Source organism: Lissotriton helveticus, chromosome 3_1 (assembly GCF_964261635.1).
Source record: "Lissotriton helveticus chromosome 3_1, aLisHel1.1, whole genome shotgun sequence".
NCBI lineage: Eukaryota > Metazoa > Chordata > Amphibia > Caudata > Salamandridae > Lissotriton > Lissotriton helveticus.
The window spans coordinates 803,171,062-803,197,864 of NC_136061.1; the positions used below are offsets into that span (position 1 = coordinate 803,171,062).

Genomic DNA, 26,803 nt, shown 5'->3' on the forward strand with positions numbered 1-26,803 from the left:
CAAAGACAAAGTGTCCTTGCAACAGTTACAGGAAGTAGTGGGGCAACTGAATTTTGCTCTGCGGGTTATCCCAATGGCACGCCCATTCTCACGCTCCATTGCACAAGCTATGAAAGGACTACGGGAGAAACATCACCGCACGAGGCTGTCATCTGAGGTCCGCCAGGATATGCATATATGGATGGCATTCCTGGCGGATTTTAATGGCAGGATAGTGTGGCCTGGTCCCCCCGCCACATCAGCAGAGTTGGGTTTATGGACTGACGCTGCTGGTAGTGTGGGCTTCGGCGCCATCCTGGGGTCCAAGTGGGTCGCCCAACGGTGGCCGGAGGAATGGAAAGCGTGGGGTCTGACTGCCAATATTGGCTTCCTGGAACTCTTCCCAATATGGGTGGCCTTGAAGGTCTGGCCGGAACACCTATGTAATCAATCAGTGGTGTTCTGGTCGGATAACATGACAGTTGTGGAATGTATAAATCAACAGGGGGTACGCTGCCCCTTCATACTGCGCCTGATAAAGGAGATTGTGTTACAGTGCTTAAAATGGAATGTGGTTTTCAGAGCGAAGCATGTCCCCGGAATCCTCAACAATGCAGCTGATTCCCTTTCTCGCTTTAAAATGCAGGTGTTCAGGGAGCATCTTCCTGCAGCAGACCCCTCGCCAGCCCACTTCCCGGCAGTACTTTGGCAGATTGGTGCCCCAGACTACAGGACCTCGTGGTTGCTAGCTTAGCCCCCAGGACCAAGACAGCTTACGAAGGGGCGTTTTTGTCTTACCGGGCTTTCTTGGGGCTGGAATGGGAGGCTAGGTGAGCGCAGGAGGACAGCTTTGCGGCCTACTTAGAATCAATGCACAGGGAAGGGCGCTCAGTGGCGGCGGTGAGCAGACATAGGGCAGCGGTCTCCTTCGCGCAGGCTAAGGGCATGCGGGATCCTACTAACACCTTTATGGTGCGCAAGGCTTTGAGGGGTTGGCGCCGTCTACAAGGTCACGCACCAGATGGAAAAAGGCCCATTGGGCTAGCTCGGCTGACAGCCTTATTGGAAGCGCTTCACAGTGTCTGTTGCTCCGAGTGGGAGGTACTTCTGTTTAAGGTTGCATTTTCCCTGGCCTTCTATGGGGCTCTGAGAGTTGGCGAATTAGTCGCAGGGTCAAAAGAGGATAAGTTGGGCGGCCTGCAGCGGACTTGTGTAAAGATCAGAGAGGATACTATGTGGGTGACAATTCAGAGGTCAAAAACTGACCAGGAGCCTCGGGGTCACACCATAGTGCTCCACCGGGCACGGGCCAACCCTTGCTGCCCGGTTTCCCCCGTGGAGTTCCTCCACAGGCAGCGAGAGGGCACGGCGGGGGGTGCACTGTTGTGTCACGCCGATGGCACACCATTGACTAGGTACCAGTTTAGGCGAGTCTTGGAGCTGACGGTCAGACAGGCAGGTTTTGACCGCAAGGAATTTGGCACTCACTCATTTAGGATTGGGGCAGCAACTGAAGCAGTAGCAAGGGGTCTCCCAGTTGAGAATGTAAAGAGAATAGGGAGATGGTCGTCGGAATGTTACAAACGATATGTGCGAATTGACTTGTTGTGACAGGTTGGTGCTCACGCCTGGTGTCTTTCTGTTTTTTTGCAGTTTCTCAAACCTGTGACGCAGGGGAGGAACTCGCTGGCGGGCGTCAACGATCAACACCATCGCAGCACAAGCAACAGGAGGGACACATGAAATTGGTGACTTGGATTGTGGGCCACTCTTATTTGAGGCGTGCGGAACAAGTTTTTCTTTCAGGAGACCGTAAGAACAGGGCCGCGCAGAAAGGGTTTCATATCTCCTTTTTCGGTAGAGGGGGTCTGTGCCTCAGCCAGTTTCGGAGCTTCTTCCAGGGACTCTTAGCGCAGCAGCCCGCCCCCCGTCAGTGGTGATACTTCACCTGGGGGAGAATGATTTGGCCAGACTAGGGAGGCGCATCCTTATTGAGGAAATCATCTCCACTGCTGGGTGGGTGACTAGGATTTGCCCGGGCTGCACAGTAGTATGGTCGCAACTTATCCCTCGGTGGCAGTGGCGAGGGGGGGACTCTGTCAGGGCATTGAATCACTCGGTAAAGAGGATCAACACACAGTTGGACAAACTATTCCGAGCCCCCCGGTTGCAGACGATTCCACACGGATGTATCTGGGGCAAGCAGTTCTATCTGGGGAACGGGGTACACTTGACTGAGGCAGGGAATGTCTTGGGTCTCGCGACCCCCCGCCTTCCAAAGATAACTATTTTTAATGTCCTTGTGTCCGGGGGTTGGTGTGGTCATAGGGAGGGGGCGGCAGCCAATCACTGACCATGTGTAAGGGAACAGGAAACAACCCCCTTTTTTGGGGTGCTCTTTCCTAAAAACAAAAATAATTCAGAGCCGGTAAGCCACAACAAGGTAGACTTCTTGGCATCACATTTTTGAAAAAGGAGCATTTGCCTTGTTGGAAGAATCAGTTTGACTAAAATGCCCAGATGGAACAGTAAGGAACTTTTAATATGGCTGGCGGGTTGTTGTCACCCGAGCGGCTTGGTGTCCCACGCGCCTAAAGATGCTTCTCATTTGCTTAAATCGGACAGGTGGGGACATTTTTTGACAGCTGGCCTTTGTCTCCCATAGGTCAATATCGAATTTGAAAACATGTATGGAGTCACAGCACATTTCTGCAGCTGACTGTGACCTTGTTGAGAGGAAGGCATGTCCCCTAATGCTCTTGAATTGCAAAGTATGATTTAATGTGCACTTTAGCAAACTGCATTGTATTGGAACATTCAAAATGTGCAAGTCTAGCCACGTACGAACCACCTATGACCTCCAAAATACATTATTATTAAGGAACAGAATGGTACATAACTACAATGCAAGTGCATATTGCGCAGGAGACCTCACCTATGTAATGCTAAAGCAAGAGTTACACTGGGTTATCAGAGAAGTACAGCATCATTTTATGCTGAAGATATTTTATATAACTGTTTTTGGTTACCACCATTTTAAACAACATTCCACAGGCATAAGCAAATTGAGGGAAGGGAACTAAATATACTGAAACATGAAGCAATGAAAATACACTGAAAGAATATAAAAAGGGCATGCTTAAAAAGAAAGAATTAAGAGTGAAAAGGGTAGCTTTAAAAAAAAATAAAGGGCTAACAAGAGAAGAATGACATAATAAAGGAACCGCCTCCTAATACATGAGGTGGTGGGTTAATACTATGGTTAATATTGGTGGTTTTCCCCAACCCTTAAATACATGCTCTTGGAACAGCCCGCTCTGTACATTAAACTAAATTTGTTTCTAAAGTATTAGGCTACGGGGAAACATGGTCTGATGTATTCTCGCTTCTTTCCCTCAAAGCTTGTACAATATTGGGATGACAGCAGCCTGACGCACTCTAGTGATCATTAGAAGTCCTTCCTTACGTAGGAGAAGGTCACAGTGTCAGAAGGGTCGCGGAATGCTTATGACGCACCTCACACCATCTCACGCTGTACCCAGAATCTCTTTAAAAATATGCGAGGCGCGATTCGTGGAACAGTGATCAGTGAACTCACAGTAGCCATGTCTATCGACGCTGTCGCCTCGTCCATGATGAGAATGCTGGTTTTCCGCACGAATGCCCTTGCTAGGCAGAACAGCTGTCTTTGCCCCAGGCTGAAGTTTTCTCCACCTTCTGTGACGATAGCATCTGGGGAAAAAAGTCGAAACGTTTTGTACTGTGTTCTGACGTCTTTTTAGTAGCATAGCAAGGCGGTATTCCCTCCCTGCTACATATTGCGTAAGCCTGCATTATACAGCAGTTGCATGGGGTAGACTGTTGGTAACACAATGAGATCGCTGAAGTTTGCCTTAATTTGCTGAATGAGTTTTTTAAAATGTTTTTGAAATTATTTCCCCCTAAATATTTGCATTTGGAGGATTTAAAACTGCAAGTCTTATTTTTGACAGAGCTTAGAAACGACTAAAATTGCAGTTTTCAGCGCTATTTGAAACAAACTATCAGTTTTTTAATTGATTGGCTGTTATCAAATATCCACCCTTGGTCCTTATTGTTCCTTTTACACCATAACACTAGAAGTACATACATACATTGCATTACTTTCTATTTATGTTTATTGTGTTTTTTTCATTTTTTCCCCAACATATATTTACTAGAATGAGGAACGTTTTGATTTTTTCTGTATAGGTTACCTACATGTTTTTAATTTATACATTTTGTAATTATCTAAAGCTTGAACACAGCTGAAGGCAATATAGTATTTTATACCTGAAAGACGACTTTGCAAGTGAAACAGTAAAATGCAAACTCAACCAGAAAAGGCACTATTAAAAATACTGAATAATGGGTCAAATGTTCTAAGGGGTTGTTGGTGTGGCAGATCCTGTGATTCACAAAATCCTAGGATTTGCTGCTGCAAAATCCCTTTTTCATATGTATCAACCGCTTTCTGAAGCACAAAATGGAATTTTTGACCCATACTGAATCACAATTTTAAAGGGGCATGCGAGGGATGTTCCTTCCAAATTGTGACTTGATCAGGAGCCAGAAGTACGTAGGTCATCGTTTACGATGACCAAATAGTGAATTTTTGCAATTCACTATTTGGTAATCGCAGGTGCGGCTCCTTCGCTATGGCGGAGAAGAGTCGCCCCACTGCTTTTAAGCGGTGTGAAGAAGAGAAACATACAATCAAAATAACTTTGTTATTTTCATTTTTTACTTTGTGACGTGTCCTGTGGCTTTTCGGGCGGGGCTGCTCTGCTAATGTAAGGGGAGAAGTGGTTTGCCCACGCCTGAGTGCGCAATTACTGTTTGGTCGGCCCTTTTGTGCCGCCCAGACCAGTTATGCACACTTCCCTGTTCTTCATGCAGGCTGCATACAGGTTGCATGGAGAACAAGCCCACCCCCAGCCCCTGGCTGAGCGCCGTGTCATGGTGCTCAGACGTCACATTGCTGTAGTACACATTTTGTGATTCTCTGTGGGTCGCAAATAGACCTACCTTGTGGAAATTAATGAGGTAAGTCTCGGTTTGCGACCCATTGGGAATTGCAATAATCACCAGGATGGTGATTTGCAGTGGTCAGCAGACCACCATGTCTGTGATTGATTTTCAATTAAGCATTCTTTTTTAAAATGCAGCCCGTTATCATTAATGGAAAATGGGATGTGTTTTCAGAAGAAACAATTTAAGTTTTCTTTTCATGTTTTAAGGGTAGGCAGTGATCTGTAGGACCACTGCCTGCTCTCAAAAAATGCTTTTACAAACATTCACAAAGGGGGAGGTGTGCCATAGGGGCCCCTTCCCATTTGCAAATGGGTTACCAAGTTGGTGGTAAATTGCAAATGTTCTGCAACTGTATTTCAGTCACAAAACATTCATACATGCTCTGCGATTTGTTATTAGGAAGGGAGGCCATAAACACGCCTCATCCTAATAACAAATCACAAACTCAAACTGAGATTCACAATTGGGACTTCGTACATTTAAAAATGCCTTTTTGTGTTTGCAAATAGCTCGATTCTGTGAAACGGGTTATTTGAGTGCGTACAAAAGCTTTATACATCTGGCTCCTGATATTTTACCAATGGTTTGCGTCCAACCGCAATTCTGGTTGTAAACATTTGATTAGTTACCCTCAAAGTTGAGGTATTAACCAGAGACTCCTGAAAGGTTTTGGAAGTCTCTGGATGCTTTTTATTGCCACTGTCTCTGAGTAGGTTTTACGAGTGCAAGAACTGATAGGGCTAAATCAGAAACCTCCTTCTGTCCTTAGGCGTTGCTGGGTTGACCGATTTAACATAATTTCTACGTTTCTTCATTAACTGGGTCCAGCAAATGCCAGCTTCCCTCGAAAGGTAGTAATCGCTATTGTCGCAATTGTACCTTGCTGGTTTTGTACTAGAAAACAAGATGGCTTACTTTATCTAGGGCACAATCAAACCAGCCCCAACAGTTGATCAAGAATTGAATTTTCCTTAGCCTTCAGGCCTAACCAAAAGCTTACTGTTTTGTAGGAATAGGGATTCATAGGACATGAAGTGCAGCTGCACTCTCTGAAACGAACAAGCCATACCCGTACCTTCATTCCCCCTTGGTAAATCCTCTGCTATGCCCGGAAGGGAAGGTTAAGCCCGAAGGGAAGGTTAAGCTTCAGACGAAATGTTCATCTTTGAAACACTTCTGTTATTTCAGGCTACAGTCTCCCATTTTGAAGCTGCTAAGAAGGCAAGTAGGTGGTGCCTTTTTAGAAGCAAACCCCAGTTCTGACCTCCCTTTGTCAGTATCTTGGTCCAGTTTTGTTCAGGCTTGCTGCGAAGCAGGAAAAACCGTTTTTTTAAACTTCCCTTGGGATTGTAGTTTGTGTGAAAGATCTGTCAATGATTGTGATAACTGTACCAAAATGCTCAGTCTTCTCCATGGCAACCACCTTTAAACACTGACGGTTTAGACTTTCATAAAGTCTTTCCTGCATCCTCTTTTGTTACTGGATACAGGATGATGCCCTTATTTTTTTTACTCTGCTCTTGCATGGTCTATGGTAGGGTTACCTTTTTGACTGGTCTTGCTTTTAGTCCTTATTTTCACTATAAAATAATGACAATAATAACAAAAGTAACAATAATAATAACAATAATAATAATAATGACAACAAATAATAATAAGAATAGCAATAATGATGAAGATGATGATATTAATATCTGCCTTTTTGTAGCTCTATATACTGGACTTCTGACATTTCTAAGCACATTATATAAGAACTGTTACTATTGGTACTCAATTTGCTGACCTTCTGTAGGATGGAAGGCAAAGACATCCTTGCCAAGATTCGAAGTCATGACCTACTGATCACCGCTTTGAATTCTAGTTCACTTTTTAATGTAAGCACGTATAATAGTCACTGGTAAAATAAGATGTACCACCTTTCAGATGATACAGCGATCCGCACTATGCCACAAACCACTTGTGCCCTAGTTCATATATTTTTACCGACTTTAGGTACAATGCTACACAGGGCCGGACTGGGAACCACAACAGGCCCTGGCAAAGTGCTCGGCCGCCCCTCTCCCCCTCCCCACTCGGGGGGGTTGGAGGTGCCGCCGAGCTCTTTGCCAGGGCCGGTTTTCTGCCGATTTTGGTACAGGGCCGATTTTGCAGCTATGCTGCAAAAACAGCCTAGTAACAAAAACGGCCCCCAGGTGCCCCAAACCGGCTCCCACCCGTACGGCACACCGGGGGATTGCCCGGTGCCCGCTATGGCCAGTCCGGCCCTGATGTCACAATTCAGATTTTTAGATGCAAAGATCAGATGTGAATCATTTCTGAGATTGGTATTTGTATCTTTCCTAGACTTACAAGGCGCAAGCTTATTAGAAATAGCATACAGGGGCATATTTAGCAATCTTTTCTGCAGCACAATGCAGCAAGCCACCTAGCTGCGCTGTTTGAAAGAGCAGGGCGCTGTAATTTCCAATTATATGGTGCAATCCTGTCTTTTCCTAGCACTGGCACACTTTTGACTTCCTGGCGCCAACGTAGGTACCGTAGCATCATAGTGCAAGGGTGCCTGTGTTGTAGACAGGATTGTTTTTGTGTAGGAAGGAAAACCTTCCTGCACAAAGCAATCCTAAGAGGCAGAATGCACCACACGTAGAAAGAGTAAATAACCAGGAGAAATAAAGCTATTTCTCCTCATTATGCCTCACCTTGCGAGGCACAGCATTTTGATGCATTCCCAGGTCTACCACTAATGGTACATCTGGGAATGCACCAAAATCCATTGTTGGCTGCGTGTGAACACCAACGCTCCACCCTTGGAATGCTTCCCTGGCGCAGAGTAACAATAGGCAGCAATTTGCACTGCCTAGCGTTAATCTAGATTTATCCAGGTGGCCATGCGTTGCTTGAAAAATCTCACTTAGGTTTTGCGTTCCTCCTTGGCCCCCTTGCGTGGTGCTAGGGTTATGTAAAACCTTTTATATTAAGGATACCACAGGCCACCAGGCAGTGCTAACAGTTCACTTGTTGCAACTCATTTCATCTGCAGTTCTCTGCGTCCCATGTGCCACTTGCTCCAAACCAGTTGACCAGTATTTAGCAAAAGATTTAGAACAACAACTCAATTTTTAGATTGACAAACTTTCAAAGCCCATGTAGCTTTAATGGATATGAGACAAGCGATAGTTTAATGTAACTAAAGCATTGTGTGCTAGCGCACTGTCATTTATCGAGAGCCCAATTTCCTTTGAAATGGTTTCTTACTTTGCACAGATATTCAGTTTTGCTGATAAAACTATATTGCACACAAATGTTAATGTGTGGAAATTGGGTTGCACTGCATACTATTGTTTGTGCATCACCAAGTACATGTCTTGATATGTTAGATCCTATTAAAATCTTTTTTTCATCACCCTTCAGAATTACACAAACATGCTTCATTTTTTATTTGCTAACTGGTGAATGTGTACAGTTCATTTACTGGTATTTATATTTTGTTGTATGTTCCAAAAAGTAACATCCTACAGCCTTTCCTTTCACACTCCATTTCCTCTAGAAAGATTGTCACCTAATCAACATTATGTTTTCTTTTTCTGTCCACAAATTGAGAGGTGTTTGTAAACACCAATACCCATGTTAGGAAAATAAGCTGCAATTTGTCATAAAGCATAGCCAGACATTTGACTTCTTTTTTTTAAGCACAGCAAATGTGTCATGATAAATACAGAATTTAAAGGTATTTATATTTATTGCTTGGGCTTTTGCGACCCACAGTTTGGGAACCAATGCTTAGACTAATATGGAATGCAGCTATCTATAGTGTATCATTGTTTAACTATTCCAAGATGGCCAACATGTTGTTTTTAAATGTGGCCACAATGCTTGAATTGTAAAACAACAATAGACTATTTACAATGCCTTTGCAAGATGGACACCCGCTTCTGTGTTTAGTTTGTAAGCGTATGCCTGCCATGTTTAGTCTGCATCATGTTTTCATATTTCTACTTTTAATTTATAATGTGTTTGTAGAGTGTGTGTGTTTTCTTTTGGTTGTGTCAGAGGGTGAACGCAAGAATGAGCCAGTAGATGGATGTCTGGAAAGTCAAGGATGAGTGATGGATTGCATGTATCATAACTTATTGAGTGCCTAAACCCATATATGGCACAAATAGCAGTTTAATCCATAAACCAGACCAATTGAAATTGCCGAGCGTTGTACTTAGCTGTGATCCAGCTATTGCCAATTTCAGCATTACAATTAAAGCAGGAACCCAAGATTGGCATTTTCATCCTCTAAGATTAATCAAAATGTTCCAAAGGGACTTTGGACCAATGGTATGTGGGGGCAGAATTACGGTCACTGATTATTGGACGCATAATATCCAATTTCTTTTGTAAAAAAAGGTGTGCATCATGATTGGACTTAAGGTATCAAAGTTTTCAAAATTTCTTCAACCATGGACAAAATAAAGTCAAGAATACAAGCCCAGATTCACGAAAATTCATGCAATGCAATCCAGCAACTAAAGTTGTTGAGCTAAGTTGTGTGAAAGGGTGTAGGCAGAAAAGCAAAATATATACTAATATAGGGCGCTGTTTCCCCCTCTCCCTGCAATGGCTCACTTTAGGCTACCATGCGCAACGCACACACCCTTGTGCCATAGGAAGAAATAGTTTTTGTAACGGAATGGTATCCCTCAAGTACATAAACTATCCTTTAACACTTTTCTTGCTTTTGTGTGTGTGCTTTATAATGCAACAAGCATGCAAACCTGGTAAAACAAGGAGAAATCCTTATTACGCCTGTCTCGAGGAGGTGCAAGATTTTGAGGCAAATCAATGTCTGCACGTATTTTTAGACAGGGATTTGAGTCAAAATCCTTGAGCAGTTGCAGGGGACTGCCCATGTATCTCCCATGCAATGTCCCTTTGACGCAAAGTAATGCAAAGTAACGCAAAGCAGCGCATACTGAAATTTTGGTTTCTTTGAGAAACTTTCCAACACAAATCCTGATTTGTGTTGGATATTAAATACCAGCATAGCAATTTGGACCAGTTTTGGATTATAAAAGTACAGCAAATCCAGCGCAAAATGTTAGTGAATCTGGGCCAGTCTGCAACACATGTAGACCGGGTAGTCAATTGTTTGAGGCTGAAGTTGGGTGAAAGAAATACGGCAAGCGCTGGATATATTTCAATTCCTATTTTACTGTGAGGTAAATACGTTTATGCTGTGCTTTGCTACCTAACCTCACTTGAATATACGTTCACTTGCATTGTTTTGCTCCACTAGGCATATGTTTTCGATGATGCTTTTTCTAATGTTCATGTCAGCGCAGGGCTGCTTTCAGGTAGCAACTAGAAAGCCCACATCAATGGAACTCCAAGTTTCAGTTCAATAAAGACAAAGTGGGAAAAAATAATAGAACTAGGAAAGCATTTAAGTGCATTGACATTTCCATGCAAACAATAAATGTGTACTACCTAGACCCCCAGGAAGAACTTTGACAAGATGTTTAAGCTGTGCTATTTCTAAAGCTTCCCACAGCATGCTGTCTGTGCATTTCTTCTCGGGGTCCAGATTGAACCTGCAACAAAATTAAGTTGTTTAAAAGAGACATAACAAATATTTATCTGTTTTTCCTTGTAAATATAATCAACATTCAACCCAAGGAAGCCTTAGCAGTTGATAATACTCTGAACCCTGAGGCAGCTCTGAGGTGGAACAGGATGCAGATGACCAGAGACAGAGTCTGGAGCAACTGCAATATCTGTGGGAATATTCATGTGTGTTCATCTCAGTTTGATTCCTTCACGTTGCTACACTCACACCTTGAAATATCATTGGTATTCTGTTTATTCCTTTCTTTTAATGGATCAAGTTAAACGTGGAGGTGTGCCATGTGTAAAAGAAGATTGAAGTACCTTAACCTCCTAAAATTTCAATGGTTGTCCCTGTGTTTTGCAAAATAATTATTCAATTATTTTTAGGAATTTCAGAAAATGGGAGTTACTCGTTTTGGCTGTTTATCATGGACAGATTCTATAATATTCAATACCAGTCACCCAGCTTTAGTCATTCATCGTGTTCCTCTTTCATTTTTTTAAGATTGATGTGTCCAATAAAATTAGGAGGTTTTTTGTTTCCCTGGGGGTCTGTGACATTACAACCTGGACTTTCTTGATGGCCCTATATCCGTTGTGGCCTGGTGCCCATTTGGGATCTTTCATACAAATATGTTACACTGTATATCATAAGATATTGCTAAATACCTAGTACTTAGTAAAACAATTTAAAAAAACAAATGTGCTTCAGTATGTCTTTACATGAATCAAGTGTCCATTCCTTCTCTGCCTCTGAACTGTGCGTGAGTGCTAATTAATGGAATACTAGGAGGCCTATTACGATGGAGTTCGGCTTTCCAACCCCCATCGTTGGTTTCAATTCCGTCCGGTTGATTATGTATCAGCTGGTCAGAATTTAAACTTCCTGGTCAGTCTGGCTGGCTTACGACAGGCTCAAGGAGCCGGTCGACCAGTCGGAACCGGCTTAAAATCCCGGAGGGCAGGCCTTTCTCCCTTTGGGATTACGATACATGGTTTCCGGCATGGTTTCCATGCCGGCCTGTCCGACATGGAAACCATGTTGGAAAACATGTTTGGTGGCCCTTAGCAGGGCCTCCGGTTGGGCCCCCCTGTTGATCCCTGCACCCCTTGGCAGGTACCTCGGTGCAGGGATGAGCAACACCCCCATTTCCGTATGGAAGTATGTATTAAGGCTAGTTTACGGCCATAATGCTTGCTCCCGTAGGGAAATGTCAGAATGCGGAATGTGCTCAGTCGCATCCTAATGAAGCGGGCGGGACTGCCAACCGGAGGTCCGTCGGTCCCAATCGCGAGATGGTTTTGGGCAGATGAATGTCCACCCGACATCATAATTGCCCCCTTAATGTTTTGCTATCATTTCGAACTGTGTGCATTGGCATTAGGATATGAATCCACTCATTGCTCCCCGTATGCAAGACCTGTAATCACGTGCACATGTAATGCTCTGGAACTTTGCTTTCACTTAATGATGATCAGAAGGAGAGGCAGCTCCCCCGCTTAGGCAGGAGAGCATTGCCTCACTGCTCTTTGAGCAGGAAAAATAAAAGGTTAATATATTTATTAGCCTTATATTTTTCACAGGTTTTGGGCTGGGTTAGGGCGGGTTGCGGTTTGGAGGCACAGGGAAAGGAGTGGTTTGCAAACTCCAAGTGCCCGTGACTGATTGGCCCTCCGTCTTGGCCTGGCCAAACAGTCATGTGCCCTTTGCATGTTCTCCACCAGGCTGCATTCAACAATCTGGTCGGGAACATGCCCAGGCCCCCAACCCTATCTGAGCACTGATCCACGATGCTCAGACCCATCACAATGCTGCATTGCAGTGTTGTGATTGGCTATGGAGAGCCTGGGTGCTTCCTAGTTTTGGGACTTGCGAAGCAGAGAAGAGATACAGCCGGCAGATCAGGTAAGTGGTATTTTTATTTTTTAAATTTATTTATTTTAATTATTAGCACATATGTCACATAATAAAATTACAGTCAGGTAGTAAAAGGTTTGTGCACCATTTACAGCCACCATTTACAGCCTGCTTATTCGTACATCAGGCCCTAAGACACTTGAATAGGTGCATAAATATGAGCAAAATGTTCTCATCCTCTTTAAAAGTATATCTGAAAGCAGGGAATAACATATTCTTGGGATATAACTAGAGTACACACCATCCTTCCCTCAGTTCAAGAAGTTACATCTGGATACAGACATGGGACCCAATTCACAAAGGTGTGTATTTAGTCCTACAGCTAGATGTAACTCTCCAAATTTTTGCTATTCACCATTTCTTATTGGGAATTACACCTAGGTGTAGACTTTCACGCCTCCACCCCCTCAAATCCGAATTCCTAAGTGTATAGTTACTACTAGTGACTTTTTACCTAATTGTGGAGATTTCTATCACCAATGTAGAGATGCCGCGATGCGAACATGAAGGGAAAATCATAATAGTTTAATATTTTTCAAAATAATTAATAACGTTATTAGTAACTATAATTCAAATGCAAATTCATTTATTTAAATGTGATTCAATTAATAAAACATTTAAATATGTTAATCAAATGTACACATTTATTTTTAAATAATTTAAGAAATCATTCACACTCACTAGCTTTTTTATTTGTATTTAATATTTGGTGAACTTGGTTAGAACTTGTACGTCTTTTTTTAAAGTGTAAAAATGTAATTAATATTTTTAATTAACTTCATTATTGCATTTTCAAAATTATCGATAAAATTTGAGGATGAATGAATGAATGAATGAATGAATGAATGAAAAAGATGCTTGCTAAAGCGCACTGCGGCCAAGCGGCTTCCTGGCGCTGGGGGGGGGTGGGGTCAGATTCTACAGTGCTACCAAGGGGCTAAACTGGGAAGGCCTGGGAGAAAAGAAAAGTTTTTAAGGCTTTACGAAAGAAGGAATAGCTGGGAATGGACCGATTGGACAACGGAAGGCTGTTCCAAAACTGAGGGGCTAAAACCGAGAAGCGGGTACCACCGGTTCGAGATTTGCGGAAACGGGGTACTTGGAGGAGAAGATGAGATGAGGAACGAAGAGTGCGAGTTGGAGTGTAGGGAGTGACTAAAGAAACAATAAAGAAGGGAGCAGAGTGGGTGTAGGCCAGAAAGGCTAAGCAGGCCAGTTCAAAGAAGGAACAGGAGTGGACCGGGAGCCAGTGGAGGGACTTGAGGACAGGCGTGATGTGAGAAAATTTGGGGAGATGGAAAATGAGACGGGCTGCTTGATTCTGGATTGCCTGTAGCCGTCATGATTCGAAGGCCGGGATGCCAACATAGAGGCAATTCCCGTAATCAAGACGGGAAGTGATGAGAGCCATGATGATCGATTTAAGGGCAGTGATAGAAAAGAAGCGGGACATTTTTCGGATGAGACGAAGGGACAAGAAACCGGATGAAACAACGGAGCTGACTTGTGCGTGCATGGAAAGGTCGTTACTAACCTTAATGCCCAAAGTGCGAACAGAGGGAGCAGGTGAGGGGGGGGGCCAAAGGAAGGGGGCCAGTAGGAAGGGGAGCAAGGATTGGAGGGGCCACCCGTGAGGACAAGCTCCGTCTTGTCCGGATTCAACTTGAGATGATTCGTGATCATCCAATCCGAAATGAAAACTAGGGTGGAACTAAGAAAAGAAGGAGAGTCAGGAGTAGACAGGTCAAAGATGAGCTGAAGGTCATCCGCGTAGTTATACACGGAGACCCCCAGCTCCTGAAGAGAAAGAATAAGAGGGTAGATATAAAGATTAAAGAGAAGAGGGGAAAGAGAGGAGCCTTGAGGAACTCCACACACAAGAGGGCGGGTAGGAGCGGAGAATCCTGCAAGATGGACTGCCTGGGTTCTGCCCTGAAGAAAGGATGCTATCCAGGAGAGAGCAACACCTCTAATGCCGGCTGCGCTGACACGGTCGAGAAGAATGGTGTGGTCGACCGTGTCAAACGCAGCCGACAGGTCGAGGAGCACCAACGCCTGGGGAAGGCCGAGATCCGCCTTGCCCTTGAGCTCATCCAGAACGGCGATGACAACAGTCTCTGTGGAATAACCGGGGCGGAAACCCGCCTGATGGGAAGCTAAAAGGCAGTGTTCCTCGATATGGGAGGACAGACAAGAGGTGACATGTCTTTCCAGGATCTTTCCCAGGTAAGGGAGAAGAGAAATGGGCCTAAAATTAGGGGGTGAAGAAGGATCCAGTGTCAGGACTATGCCGACCCCCATTAAGAGACCTCTGTCAGTCCCAGCAGCAAGGGGGAGATTTCCTGGTTGGAGGCTGTTTCCACTTTGGGGTTCCCTGCAGAAATTAGCCCATGACCACTGTCGGTCGGAGGTGTAGCACGCCTCCGGCTTGTGCCACCATTTCGATGCGGTTAGCGTTCCAGCCTTTTTCAGCAGTCCGCCATTTCCTAATTCCGCACGTTCTATGTGGCGCACTTCAACTGTCCCTTTCCAGCAGTTAGACGCCCTGAGTTTGGCTCCTGTCAATTCACCGCGTTCTTTCACAGTTTCCCTCATTTCCCAGTCAGCTTTCATAGAGATTCAGTTCCGGAACCCTAGGAGCGTGTTTACATTCCGTTCCAGTGTATTCCTGCATTCCGGGCTTAGAGCCCCCTCCTCTCCGCGGCCTGAGTCTGGCTGTGCGGACTCGTTCTGACAAGCGCTCCTCTTCGGGGTTTCGTTCCAGTGGGCAAGTACCTCCCGCATTCCTCAGAATTGCGGTAAGAACATTTTATTCTCCAGACTTGCTAGTACTATCCCTGCCCAGTGCCTGTGGTCCAGTAATCTGCTTGAACGTCCAGTGAATCGTATTCCGAACTATCTCGATCCAGTTTGTGACAAGACTTTTGTGTTTCAATCTGTTCCTGAGATTCAACAAGTAAATGAGAGTATATATTATATGCATATGGTAATACTGTTGTCTACCACCTCTACACTTCGTATCATTCTATCTACCACTCTACACAAGCAACAAGAGTTCCAACCCTCATATGACTTATTTGGACTCAGTAAGAGAGAAGCTAACTCCACACGATAATCAGGTATGATTGAGGAGAGTCGAGAGTAAGAGAGTGTGTCGCCCATTATGTATTAGAACGTTAGTAATGTTCTGCTCCCTGTTGCAGGTGTTCCCCCGCCACTCCTTCCAGTGGTAGTTACGAAGACACCAGTGTGGAAGACTCTCTTTGTTGTTTGTTATCCACTTCCCCTTTCCCCTCCATTCCTGGGCTTGGAGCAATCCGGGTGCAGGGGTGTTTGGGAATTCGGAAATTAGCATCGTTGAAGGAAGCCGCTCGCTCCCACGGAGATCTGGATATTTCAGGTACTGCTTCTGACAGATTGAAGTGCCTGCTATTATCTTCCGTCTGGGCGAGATGGCTGAGGGATTGGATGTCAAAGCTTTGGCTTCAGTGTTAGAGGGACTACAGAAACAGTTGAGTGAGACGAGGGAGGAAGTTAGGAAATCTAACCAGGAGGCTAGTTATTTACGTCAGAGATTAGATGAACTAGCAGAGAGCCCACGCCCCAATTTCGGTAGTATAAAATCATCTGCCTTCGGTTCCGCTCCCTCCTCATCCTCCTCTACGGAGTTTACCACACAGGTGGTGCACGCGATGTCTCCTACCATCCCGCTGGCCCCGCCTGAGAGATTTCAGGGAGATCCCCACAAGGCCCAAATCTTCCTGACCCAGTGTTCATTGCATTTCCTTTGTAAGCCCATTCTGTTTAAAGAGGATCAGTCTAAAGTGGCTTTTGTGCTGTCCTACCTGAGCGGAGATGCTGCAGCGTGGTCTTTGCCTTTGGTGGCAAGCAACGATCCAGTGTTGTATCAATTTGAAGAATTCAAAGCTGAGTTTTTGCGCATTTTCGACCGAAGAAATGTCTCACAAACCACCGACAATGAACTATTAGAATTGAAGCAAGGGAATCGAGATTTGGTGGCTTATTTGGCACAATTCAATAAATTGATCGTCGAAACGAGTTGGCCCGAGGCTAAGCGGGCGGCCATTTTCTACCGAGGCCTCAAGGATGAGTTGAAGGACGGTTTGGCGCAGATTCCTAAACGACCCACAGATGTGTCAGAACTCATAGATCTAGTATTGCAGATTGATCAGAGGCTTGCAGAAAGGCGAAGTGAACGTCGAAAGGATGTCCGCACTCTTCCGCCTCGATTTGATCGGTCTCGACCCGAGGTCGTAAAAAACTCTGAAGGCCAAAATCAGGAAGAGCCGATGCAGGTGGGAACAATTCGAGGCCCTCTTACGCAGGAGGAACGGGAAAAGAGACGACAAGGGCGATTGTGTATGTATTGTGGGCAATCGGGCCATTTCGTCAAGGAATGTCCGAAGAGATCAAAGGCAAGCTCGTGGGTAAAAGATCGGCTCCACCAGTAGACGGAGTTGCACTGGTGGGAGCGAGTGACGAGCCAACTCCCAAGCCACAACTTTTAGCTAATACCCTGCAATCCGCAGCCCCGCATCTGAATTTACAGTGTAGGATAGAGTTTAGGAAAACTCAGAAGGAGGAAGTTTCGGTGATGGTTGATTCGGGGGCAACCGGGAACTTCTGCGACATCCAGTTTGCCAAGACTATGGGAATACGATTCACGAAGAAGCCCAGACCGGAACCGGTGCGAGCAGTGGATGGCACCCAGTTGTCGTCGGGGCCAATTGCTTATGATACTGAATTGATGACAGTGGTGGGACCCGGTGAGCACCGAAGCTTCATTCGATTTAATCTCATAGATGCCCCTCAGTTCCAACTCATACTGGGGTTGCCCTGGCTCACCGAGCACAACCCGCAGATCGATTGGTCACGGCGTTCTGTGAAGATGAATTCCGAATTTTGTTCTGAGCATTGTTTCCAGTTGACTCCAGAGAGCCCAAGTTCCACGATGTCACAAAACCTGGCCAATCAGGTTCAAATGGTGTGTGCTTTGGAGGCCCCAGAGATTCCCGAGGAATATCAGGACCTTAAAGAGGTGTTTAATGAGAAGGAAGCTAAGAAATTGCCACCTCACCGAGAATATGACTGTCGGATCGAATTGGAACCTGGAGTGTCTTTACCATGCAGTAGAATCTATGCACTGTCGGAACCAGAGAATCTCCATTTGAAGGACTATATTGAACAAAATCTTGCCAATGGGTTCATCCGCCCCTCTCAGTCTCCAGTTTCCTCGCCCCTCTTCTTCATTCCGAAGAAGGATGGGACTTTGAGAACTTGCATTGATTATCGGGCATTGAACCTGGCCACCAAGAAGAACCGTTATCCTCTGCCCCTCATTTCGGAACTCCTGGATCAGGTCAAGGATGCCAGTGTGTACACAAAATTGGATTTACGGGGGGCCTATCATTTGGTGCGCATGGCCGAAGGAGAGGAGTGGAAAACTGCCTTTCGAACCAGGTTTGGTTTGTATGAATACCAAGTGATGCCCTTTGGGCTCTGTAACGCCCCCGCTGCGTTCCAGCATTTTGTAAACGACGTGCTTCGGGAGTGTCTGGACCGTTTCGCAGTGGTCTACATTGATGACATCCTTATTTATTCCAACAGTTTAGAGGAACATGTTCATCATGTGCGAGCCATCTTGAAACGCCTGCTGGCGAACCACCTGTTCGTCAAACTGGAGAAATGTGTCTTTCACTCTTCCCGAGTGGAGTTTTTGGGCTTTGTTTTGTCTCCGGAAGGAGTATCCATGGATGACTCTAAGTTGCAGGCGATCAAATCATGGCCGGCGCCCAGATCTGTAAAGGAGATCCAAAGTTTCCTGGGATTCGCCAATTTTTATAGACGCTTCATTTTGAATTTCTCAGAGAAGGTGAGCCCAATTACTAGGCTGTTAAAGAAAAATATACGATTCGCCTGGGAACGAGAATCAGAGGAGGCGTTTCAGCAATTAAAAGAAGCCTTCGTGACAGCCCCAGTACTGCAACACCCTAATTTGAGTGAGCCCTTTTTCATTGAGGCCGACGCATCCAACTTGGCCATTGGAGGAATCCTGTCACAGCGCCAGAAGAACACTGGTCAGCTTCATCCAGTGGCATACCATTCTCGCAAGCTTACGCCGGCGGAGATAAACTACTCCATCGCTGATAAGGAGCTTTTGGCCGTCAAAGAGGCATTCAAGGTCTGGAGGCACTATTTGTTGGGAGCGAAACATGTAGTCACTGTCTTCACCGATCATCGAAATTTACAGTTCCTTAAGTCAGCGCGCACGCTCACCCCCAGGCAATTGCGCTGGTCGCTCTTCTTTGCAGATTACGATTTTGTCCTCACATACAAGCCCGGATCCTCCAATGGAAAGGCGGATGCCCTTTCACGTCTGAGTATGGGTGAGGAAATCAAAACCAAGACGGAAGGATTTATCATTCCTGAGGAAAAGATAGTGGCCATCGCTGTGGAAGACGATTTGGAGACCCGAATTAAGGAAGAGTTTGCCAAGACCGATTATTCTGATTGGGAGTCAGGCGGTCCCGATCGCAGTGTGAGGAATCAAAAACCCATTTGGCAAGAAAAGATGTTTGTTCCCAGTGAGAAATTGCAAACTGAAGTCATTCGGCATTTTCACGACCACCCGTTAGCAGGTCATCGAGGAGCTAAGAAGACCTTGGACTTAATCAAGAGAACCTTCAGTTGGCCTGGCATGGACGCTCAGGTGAGGCAGTACATTGCCACTTGTGAGCCTTGTGTTAAAGGCAAGAGTATGAGGCAGTCCCCACAGGGCCTTTTGATGCCGTTGCCTATAGCCCCGTCTCCCTGGCATTCAGTCTCCATGGACTTCATAGTAGACCTGCCTTCTAGCCAAGGGTATTCAGTCATTTGGGTGGTGGTGGATATGTTTACCAAGATGAGCCACTTTGTCCCCTTGAGGTCCCTCCCCACAGCCTCTCAGTTAGCTAATCTGTTTGTGGAGCACATTGTCAAATTGCATGGGGTTCCTAAGGTGGTTATTTCCGATCGAGGGCCTCAGTTTGTCTCTCGATTTTGGAAGGCTTTCCTCAAGGGTCTAGGAGTGGACTCTCGTTTGTCCACCAGTTTCCACCCAGAAACGAATGGACAGACCGAGCGAGTGAATCAGGACTTGGAACAATATCTCCGATTGTATTTGATGGATCAGGAGGGAGAATGGCCCTCATTGTTGAGTACGGCAGAGTTCGCGTACAACAATGCAGTCCATTCGTCTACTGGGTTTTCCCCCTTTTACCTGAACTCAGGTCGGCATCCCAATATGCTTGTGGGTCGGGTAGACGTGGAGGTTCCAGCAGCGGGAGAGGTGATACAAGAGTTACAGAAATCCTATCAGGTAGCCTCTTCCAATCTCCAGAAGGCAAAGGATGCTTACAAAGTACAGGCAGACAAGAAGAGAAAGGAGAGTCCCATGTATGAATCTGGAGATAAGGTGTGGATTTCCACTAGACACATGCGGTTGAGTGGAAATCGAAAATTCCAACCTAGATTTGTAGGTCCCTACCCTGTGGTGCGAATGATTAATCCGGTGAGTGTGCGGGTGGCTCTTCCCAAGTCATTGAAGATCCATCCAACGTTTCACGTGTCATTGATTAAAAGAAACCCACCGAACTTCAGGTGTGTCCAACCACCAGCTCCAGTTCAAGTTCAGAGTTCAGAAGAATTCGAAGTTAAGAGAATCCTAGACTCCAAACTCAAGAAAGGGAAGATCTTTTACCTCGTGGACTGGAAGGGTTATGGTCCCGAGGAAAGGTCGTGGGAACCCAGCAGTAATGTTCATGCCCCAAGATTGGTCAGCGAATTCCACAAGGTTCACCCCCAAAAACCCAGGGAGGGGGCTTTGGTGGGGGGTACTGTCAGGACTATGCCGACCCCCATTAAGAGACCTCTGTCAGTCCCAGCAGCAAGGGGGAGATTTCCTGGTTGGAGGCTGTTTCCACTTTGGGGTTCCCTGCAGAAATTAGCCCATGACCACTGTCGGTCGGAGGTGTAGCACGCCTCCGGCTTGTGCCACCATTTCGATGCGGTTAGCGTTCCAGCCTTTTTCAGCAGTCCGCCATTTACTAATTCCGCACGTTCTATGTGGCGCACTTCAACTGTCCCTTTCCAGCAGTTAGACGCCCTGAGTTTGGCTCCTGTCAATTCACCGCGTTCTTTCACAGTTTCCCTCATTTCCCAGTCAGCTTTCATAGAGATTCAGTTCCGGAACCCTAGGAGCGTGTTTACATTCCGTTCCAGTGTATTCCTGCATTCCGGGCTTAGAGCCCCCTCCTCTCCGCGGCCTGAGTCTGGCTGTGCGGACTCGTTCTGACAAGCGCTCCTCTTCGGGGTTTCGTTCCAGTGGGCAAGTACCTCCCGCATTCCTCAGAATTGCGGTAAGAACATTTTATTCTCCAGACTTGCTAGTACTATCCCTGCCCAGTGCCTGTGGTCCAGTAATCTGCTTGAACGTCCAGTGAATCGTATTCCGAACTATCTCGATCCAGTTTGTGACAAGACTTTTGTGTTTCAATCTGTTCCTGAGATTCAACAAGTAAATGAGAGTATATATTATATGCATATGGTAATACTGTTGTCTACCACCTCTACACTTCGTATCATTCTATCTACCACTCTACACAAGCAACAAGAGTTCCAACCCTCATATGACTTATTTGGACTCAGTAAGAGAGAAGCTAACTCCACACGATAATCAGGTATGATTGAGGAGAGTCGAGAGTAAGAGAGTGTGTCGCCCATTATGTATTAGAACGTTAGTAATGTTCTGCTCCCTGTTGCAGGTGTTCCCCCGCCACTCCTTCCAGTGGTAGTTACGAAGACACCAGTGTGGAAGACTCTCTTTGTTGTTTGTTATCCACTTCCCCTTTCCCCTCCATTCCTGGGCTTGGAGCAATCCGGGTGCAGGGGTGTTTGGGAATTCGGAAATTAGCATCGTTGAAGGAAGCCGCTCGCTCCCACGGAGATCTGGATATTTCAGGTACTGCTTCTGACATCCAGTCCCGGTTTTTTGATGATAGGGAGGACAATTGCGGATTTAAAGGAAGAAGGGACAGAACCAAAAGCCAGGGAAGAATTGAGCAGAGTGAGAGGGGGCCCAGGACAGGAGGTGAAGAGAGTTTGAAGGATCCGAGCCGGGGCGCAGTCAGCTGGGGAGCCGGACTTAACTTTAGCAAGCAAAAGAAAAAAGTTGTACAGAGGTGATGGGGGGGAAAGTGATCCAGCAGCAAAAGCGGCGGAGGGGGAGAGAAGGAAGCTTGAATTTGAGAGACTGTGGAGATGTTATTTTTAATGGCAGTAATCTTGTCAATAAAATAATTATTAAGAGTGAGGCAGAAAGACTGAGAGGGGACAGAACTGATATTTGTGCGGTCGGAGGTAGCAAGCTGCTTGACCAAAGAGAAGATCTTGCGAGGTTTATTAATAGAGAGAGCAACCTTCTCTGAAAAGTAAGCTGTTTTGGCCAGCACAATAGCTTTCTTATAGCTATTCAGTAACAGTTTGTACTTAGTGCGGAGCAAGGGACAATATTTGCGTCTCCAATGGCGCTCTGAGCGCCTGAGACTAAGTTTGAGGTTTTTAAGTTCGCTCGTGAACCATCTGTTGGCATCGTGAGGCCGAACAGATTTGACTTTCTTAAGGGGGGCAGCGATGTCACAAGAAGAAGAAAGCCAAGAGCTGATAGCATCAGCTTGGGAATCAGGAGGGAGATCCGTCAGATCAGGTGCTGTAGAGGCCAGGGAAGAGGAAAGAAGAGCGAGGTCCGTCTTGCTCCAACAGCGGACTGACACATTCTTGGTGAATGGAGTTTTGACAGGGGGGGCAGAAAAAATATTAAAAGAAATCATAAAATGATCCGACCAGATGCAGGGAAGGATAGAGGGGAGGGAGATTTGGCGGCGCAATGACCAAATTTGGTCTAGAATATGGCCCTTGTCATGGGTAGGAAGAGTGATGTGAGGAGAAAAGTTGAGTGACTGTAGAGTGGCAGAGAAGTCTTTGGAAGCAGAACATTCTCTGGGATCGTCGGGCCAGTAATTGAAGTCCCCAAGCAAGATTACAGACGAGTTGTTAACTGCCGGGGTGGCCAAGAGGTCCTGGAGTAGGGGGACAAACTGAGGCATGGACTGGGGGGGCCGATAGACAAGCAAATTAAATTAAACAAATATAATCCATATTTATGCCTCTTGGGCAAACGTGTGGTAACGAGATCTCACAAGACTAGAATACAGTAATCACATACATATAATGGGAGAATGATCTATCCAGCAGACAGTCTGTGCGACCAGTGACATTGTGACCCAAATGTGTAATATCTAACTGTTAAGGCAGCTCTCTGGGATAACTCACTTGTTTAATTTGTATGCGTCATGACATGATGTGTAATGAATTATGAGTGTAAGTATGTGGTTTAACATTACTGTACCTTCGTCAAAATTGATGAATAATATTTGTTGGATTTAATTTACGTTCTTTCTTTAATATTATGTTATGAGTTGTGTTTTGTTTTCATTTACTGTTTTTGAAAGTACTTAAAATTTAAAAGATACTTAAATTAGGGATAATTTGTATGCTCTCTTTATTATTATGGTATGAATTATGTTCTGTTTTCATTTATTTAGACTATGCTTTTTCAAGTATTGAAAAAATTAATGTGATGCCTACATTAAGGACAACAGAAAAATCAATTTTACTATTTTTATTACTGACATCATGGAAGTATCTTTCTGAAGTCAGGGGCGTAACAAAGGCCCCCAGAGCCCCCGCGTTGAGGGGGGCCCCTGACCTCCAGGGGCCCACTCCGAGGAAGGGCAGCCAGTAAACACTACACACGTTCATCTGGGATGTTTATAGTGGTTACCTTACGCTCGCTGTCTTTGCTTCTGACCTTGCTGAACTCGCCGCATCAGTCATCCTAAATTAAATTATGCGCGGTGCGCAGATGCGCCAGCCTCTGTGTGGTGGTCTTCACGCTTAGGGTGGGACATAGGGTGGGGCTGCGCTCAGTGGCATTGCCTTGCACAGTTAAAATAGTGCACGTGACGTGAGGCATCCGAGGCAGCATGAGGGACCGTGCAGCCATATTTTCATAATTCCTAGTGAGCCTCACCCGGTTTACTGCCGTCTGCGCCTGCCACCAAAGCTGCAGTGCAGGCCTCAAGTGAGACCATCGGAGTTCCAGTCAGAGGGTGGGGTGGGCAGGCAACATTTCAGAGCAGGAAAGGGGGAGATTCCAAAGAAAATATCGGGGGAATGTATTTTCCCCAATGAGTTCTATTGACCGGAACGAAATTTCAGGCGGGAGATAGGTGAAACAAAGCAACGCTTTGATTTAACCCCTTCGATGCGGGGCTAATTCCCCCCGCGGTGCGGGGGGCCGCGCACGGCGCCGCGGTGCTGATGACGAGCCCAGGCTCGTCATGCAGCACGGTGCTCGTGTGCTCATGACGAGCCTGGGCTCGTCATGAACCCGCCCGCGCAATGGAAGGCTCAGCACAGCAGGGGAATTAGCCCTGCGTGTGAGCGTTCCACGGCTCATGACGAGCCCAGGCTCGTCATGAGCACACGAGCACCGTGCTGCATGACGACACAGAAGGGGTTAAAAATCGGTAGTCGCCAGCCTGGATCAGGCCTGTTGGCATATATGGGCATAGTGGACATGTCACAGTCACTTTATGGGCAGGCAGCGTAAAACGAAATATAGGCCCCACAGCCCTCGTGCTCCAGGCCCCCCATAGCCATTCAGGGAGCAGTAGCTGTAGCGCACACGGCACTACACTGTCTCGCCGGCGTTGCACCAATTCAGTAGTCGCCTCAAAATTAAATGGCGCGTGGGTGCAGGTGCCCTGAGCTCCCAGCACCAAGGGGGTTGGACGCAACTTCCTCGAGGCCAGCCAGAGATCTCTACTCCTAAAAGAGGTTAGTGTAAATATGGCAAAGTGAGGGTGTGCTCTGCATGCTGGTGCAGGATATTAAAGCTAGCCTGGAACAATGCGGCATTTTTGTGCAGAGGTGTTTGGTCTCATTAGTGAAAAGAACATGGGGAATATTCTGAAAGTGGTCTCTTCCCATAAGTTTCATGTGCTTCAGGAAACCTTGACTGCCAAATGTTAGTCTGCACTATGCTCAGTGTCATGAGTTTCACTTCAAAACGAAAGTCTTGCTTCCAGTTTTTTCATTAATCGTTTTAAAGCATAAATTCTCGTGCATAACTATGTCAGTGGGAGTTTACGTTTGCTCTGACAGTTTAAGAATAGAATCCAGTACTGTTTTTGGGAAAGGTTATTGAAGTAATGGAAATAGAGGCATATTATGTTTTTCAGAAATAAAATCGCTCCATCAAATGAATTTCCATTTGGTGTTTTATGGTATTTCCAGTGCAAAGAGAACATTTAGAGTACTTTCGATTTTCCTTTTCCCACTGCCCTTTAGATCATTTGTAAAATGAATAAAGTAAAAACTTTTTTCCTTAAGCAAAGTTTTGAAGCTCAAGAAATGCATACGGATGCGTGATCCCATAGTTCATAATGCATACTTCTAATAACATTAACCCTCGCCATAATAATTTGTAATTGCCTTAATAGTCCAATAACTGGTCAGATAACGCAGATGAGTTAAGCTCCCTCTGCTGAAATCTGCTTGCACCCTGAATCTCTCAGGCCACTACTTTTCGTTCAGAACCAGAAGGAACAATTATATCAACAGCAAGAACCTAAATAGATTCAAACCTCAACATTCATTTAATCACAAGTCACTGCGATACACCCTGTATAGCAGCCAACCTCACACTTGGAAAACGTTCTCTCCTTTCTCTCCTGAAGACAGGAAAATCATTACTCCTAGGAAACAACTTCAGAACTGTTGTCCTAGCTCTCATATTCTTCCATCTGGATGGTGACAATATTCTGCTCCTTGCAGAACACGAAAAACACTTGCAACAACGTCACATTAAGCTTCACTTTCAAAGACACATGGGCACTTGGACCATGGGGCCATAATTTAATAATTACTAGACCAGTCTTCTGCCACCCGTCTGTGCCTGCCAGTGCCACCTAAGCGGCAGGCCTCAGCCCTCAGGTGAGTCAGAGTCTCCGATGGAGACAGATTGACTGGTCCAGGTCAAGGTAGCAAGGGGGCAAGCAAGCGGTATCAGGTGCTACCCTAAAATATTCTAATGCTGGTCGCATACCCTGGCTTGAACATATGAAGCTGCAGAAGGCTTCCATATGACATATCTTGGAGAAGAGTGGCCGGCAGGGTGGCTCTTGGTTGGGAGTGCCCTGTCACTGCGTGTTTATGTTCATTTAAATGGCCCGACAGATTCAGTAGCCCTGTTCAATAATGGGAGGCCTGCCAGCACGTCATCACCATAATGATGTGTAATGGGCAGACTGGGAGAGTGCCTTCGAGCCGAGCCCAGGAGCAATCTGAAGGTATCAGGAGAAGAGTAGGATACTTGGACATGGGCATCCATGCTCCCAGCTCAATTCTGGAGGGCCGGTGTGCACAGCTAGCCACGAATTATAGGCTAAGAGAGTCAAGAAACGTGGTCCTAACACATTGCCACTACAGGAAGTTATGGGGTAGGTGCTGCGGACCCCCTGAGACAACAAGACAAATAGTATTAGTCCCATGCCCTCACTGACTTTTTTGTGTAGTGTTGACTTGAGTACTATTTGGAATGTTCTCTACTTCGCTGCAGTGGAGGATGCTTTTATATAGGGCCCCCGGCCTTCTTGCGTTGTGAGACTTGGGCTACTCAGCAACAGCCATATTTATAAAAACTTGTCCTTACCACACGATATTGGATATGCATTTTGCGAGCCTGCCTTCGTGCAGCCCTGTGAGCGAGGGCATTGGATTGATTGGTTACTTCTTTAATGGAGAGTCCGGTGATTCTGGCCACTGCTAAGGAGAGAGAGGGGTTGGGGCGGATTTCCTATTGGGGTTGTGATGGCACCGCTTGGTTTTTTGAGGTTACTGGCTGCTTGCTCCGTCGGAGGACCACCCGCCTAAGTATATGTCTTTTGTGCATTTGTATGTGTGGGGGAGGAGGGGAGTGGAGTGGTGCTTGGTCGCACAGGCCTGTTATATGGCAATGGAGTGTATTGGGAAAAAAAACATGTTTGCACATATTTTAAAAACAAACTTACAGCTAACTACTATTTGTTAGAAATCTTGTGCAGCTGGAACAGTTTTGGATGCTTCTTACTTAAATGT

General features: G+C 45.7%; 1 protein-coding gene across 3 annotated transcripts in view; it reads right to left on the minus strand.

Moving 5' to 3' along the window:
- Window positions 1-26,803, minus strand: part of ABCC8 (ATP binding cassette subfamily C member 8) — a 1,340,683-nt gene that overhangs the window by 19,701 nt on the left and 1,294,179 nt on the right. For all 3 annotated transcript variants that reach the window (XM_078681060.1, XM_078681061.1, XM_078681059.1), the window contains 2 exons: window positions 10,507-10,610; window positions 3,578-3,711 (listed from right to left, as the gene is read on the minus strand). In XM_078681060.1, coding sequence (XP_078537186.1) covers window positions 3,578-3,711; window positions 10,507-10,610 — 238 coding nt within the window. The remainder of the gene's footprint in view (window positions 1-3,577; window positions 3,712-10,506; window positions 10,611-26,803) is intronic.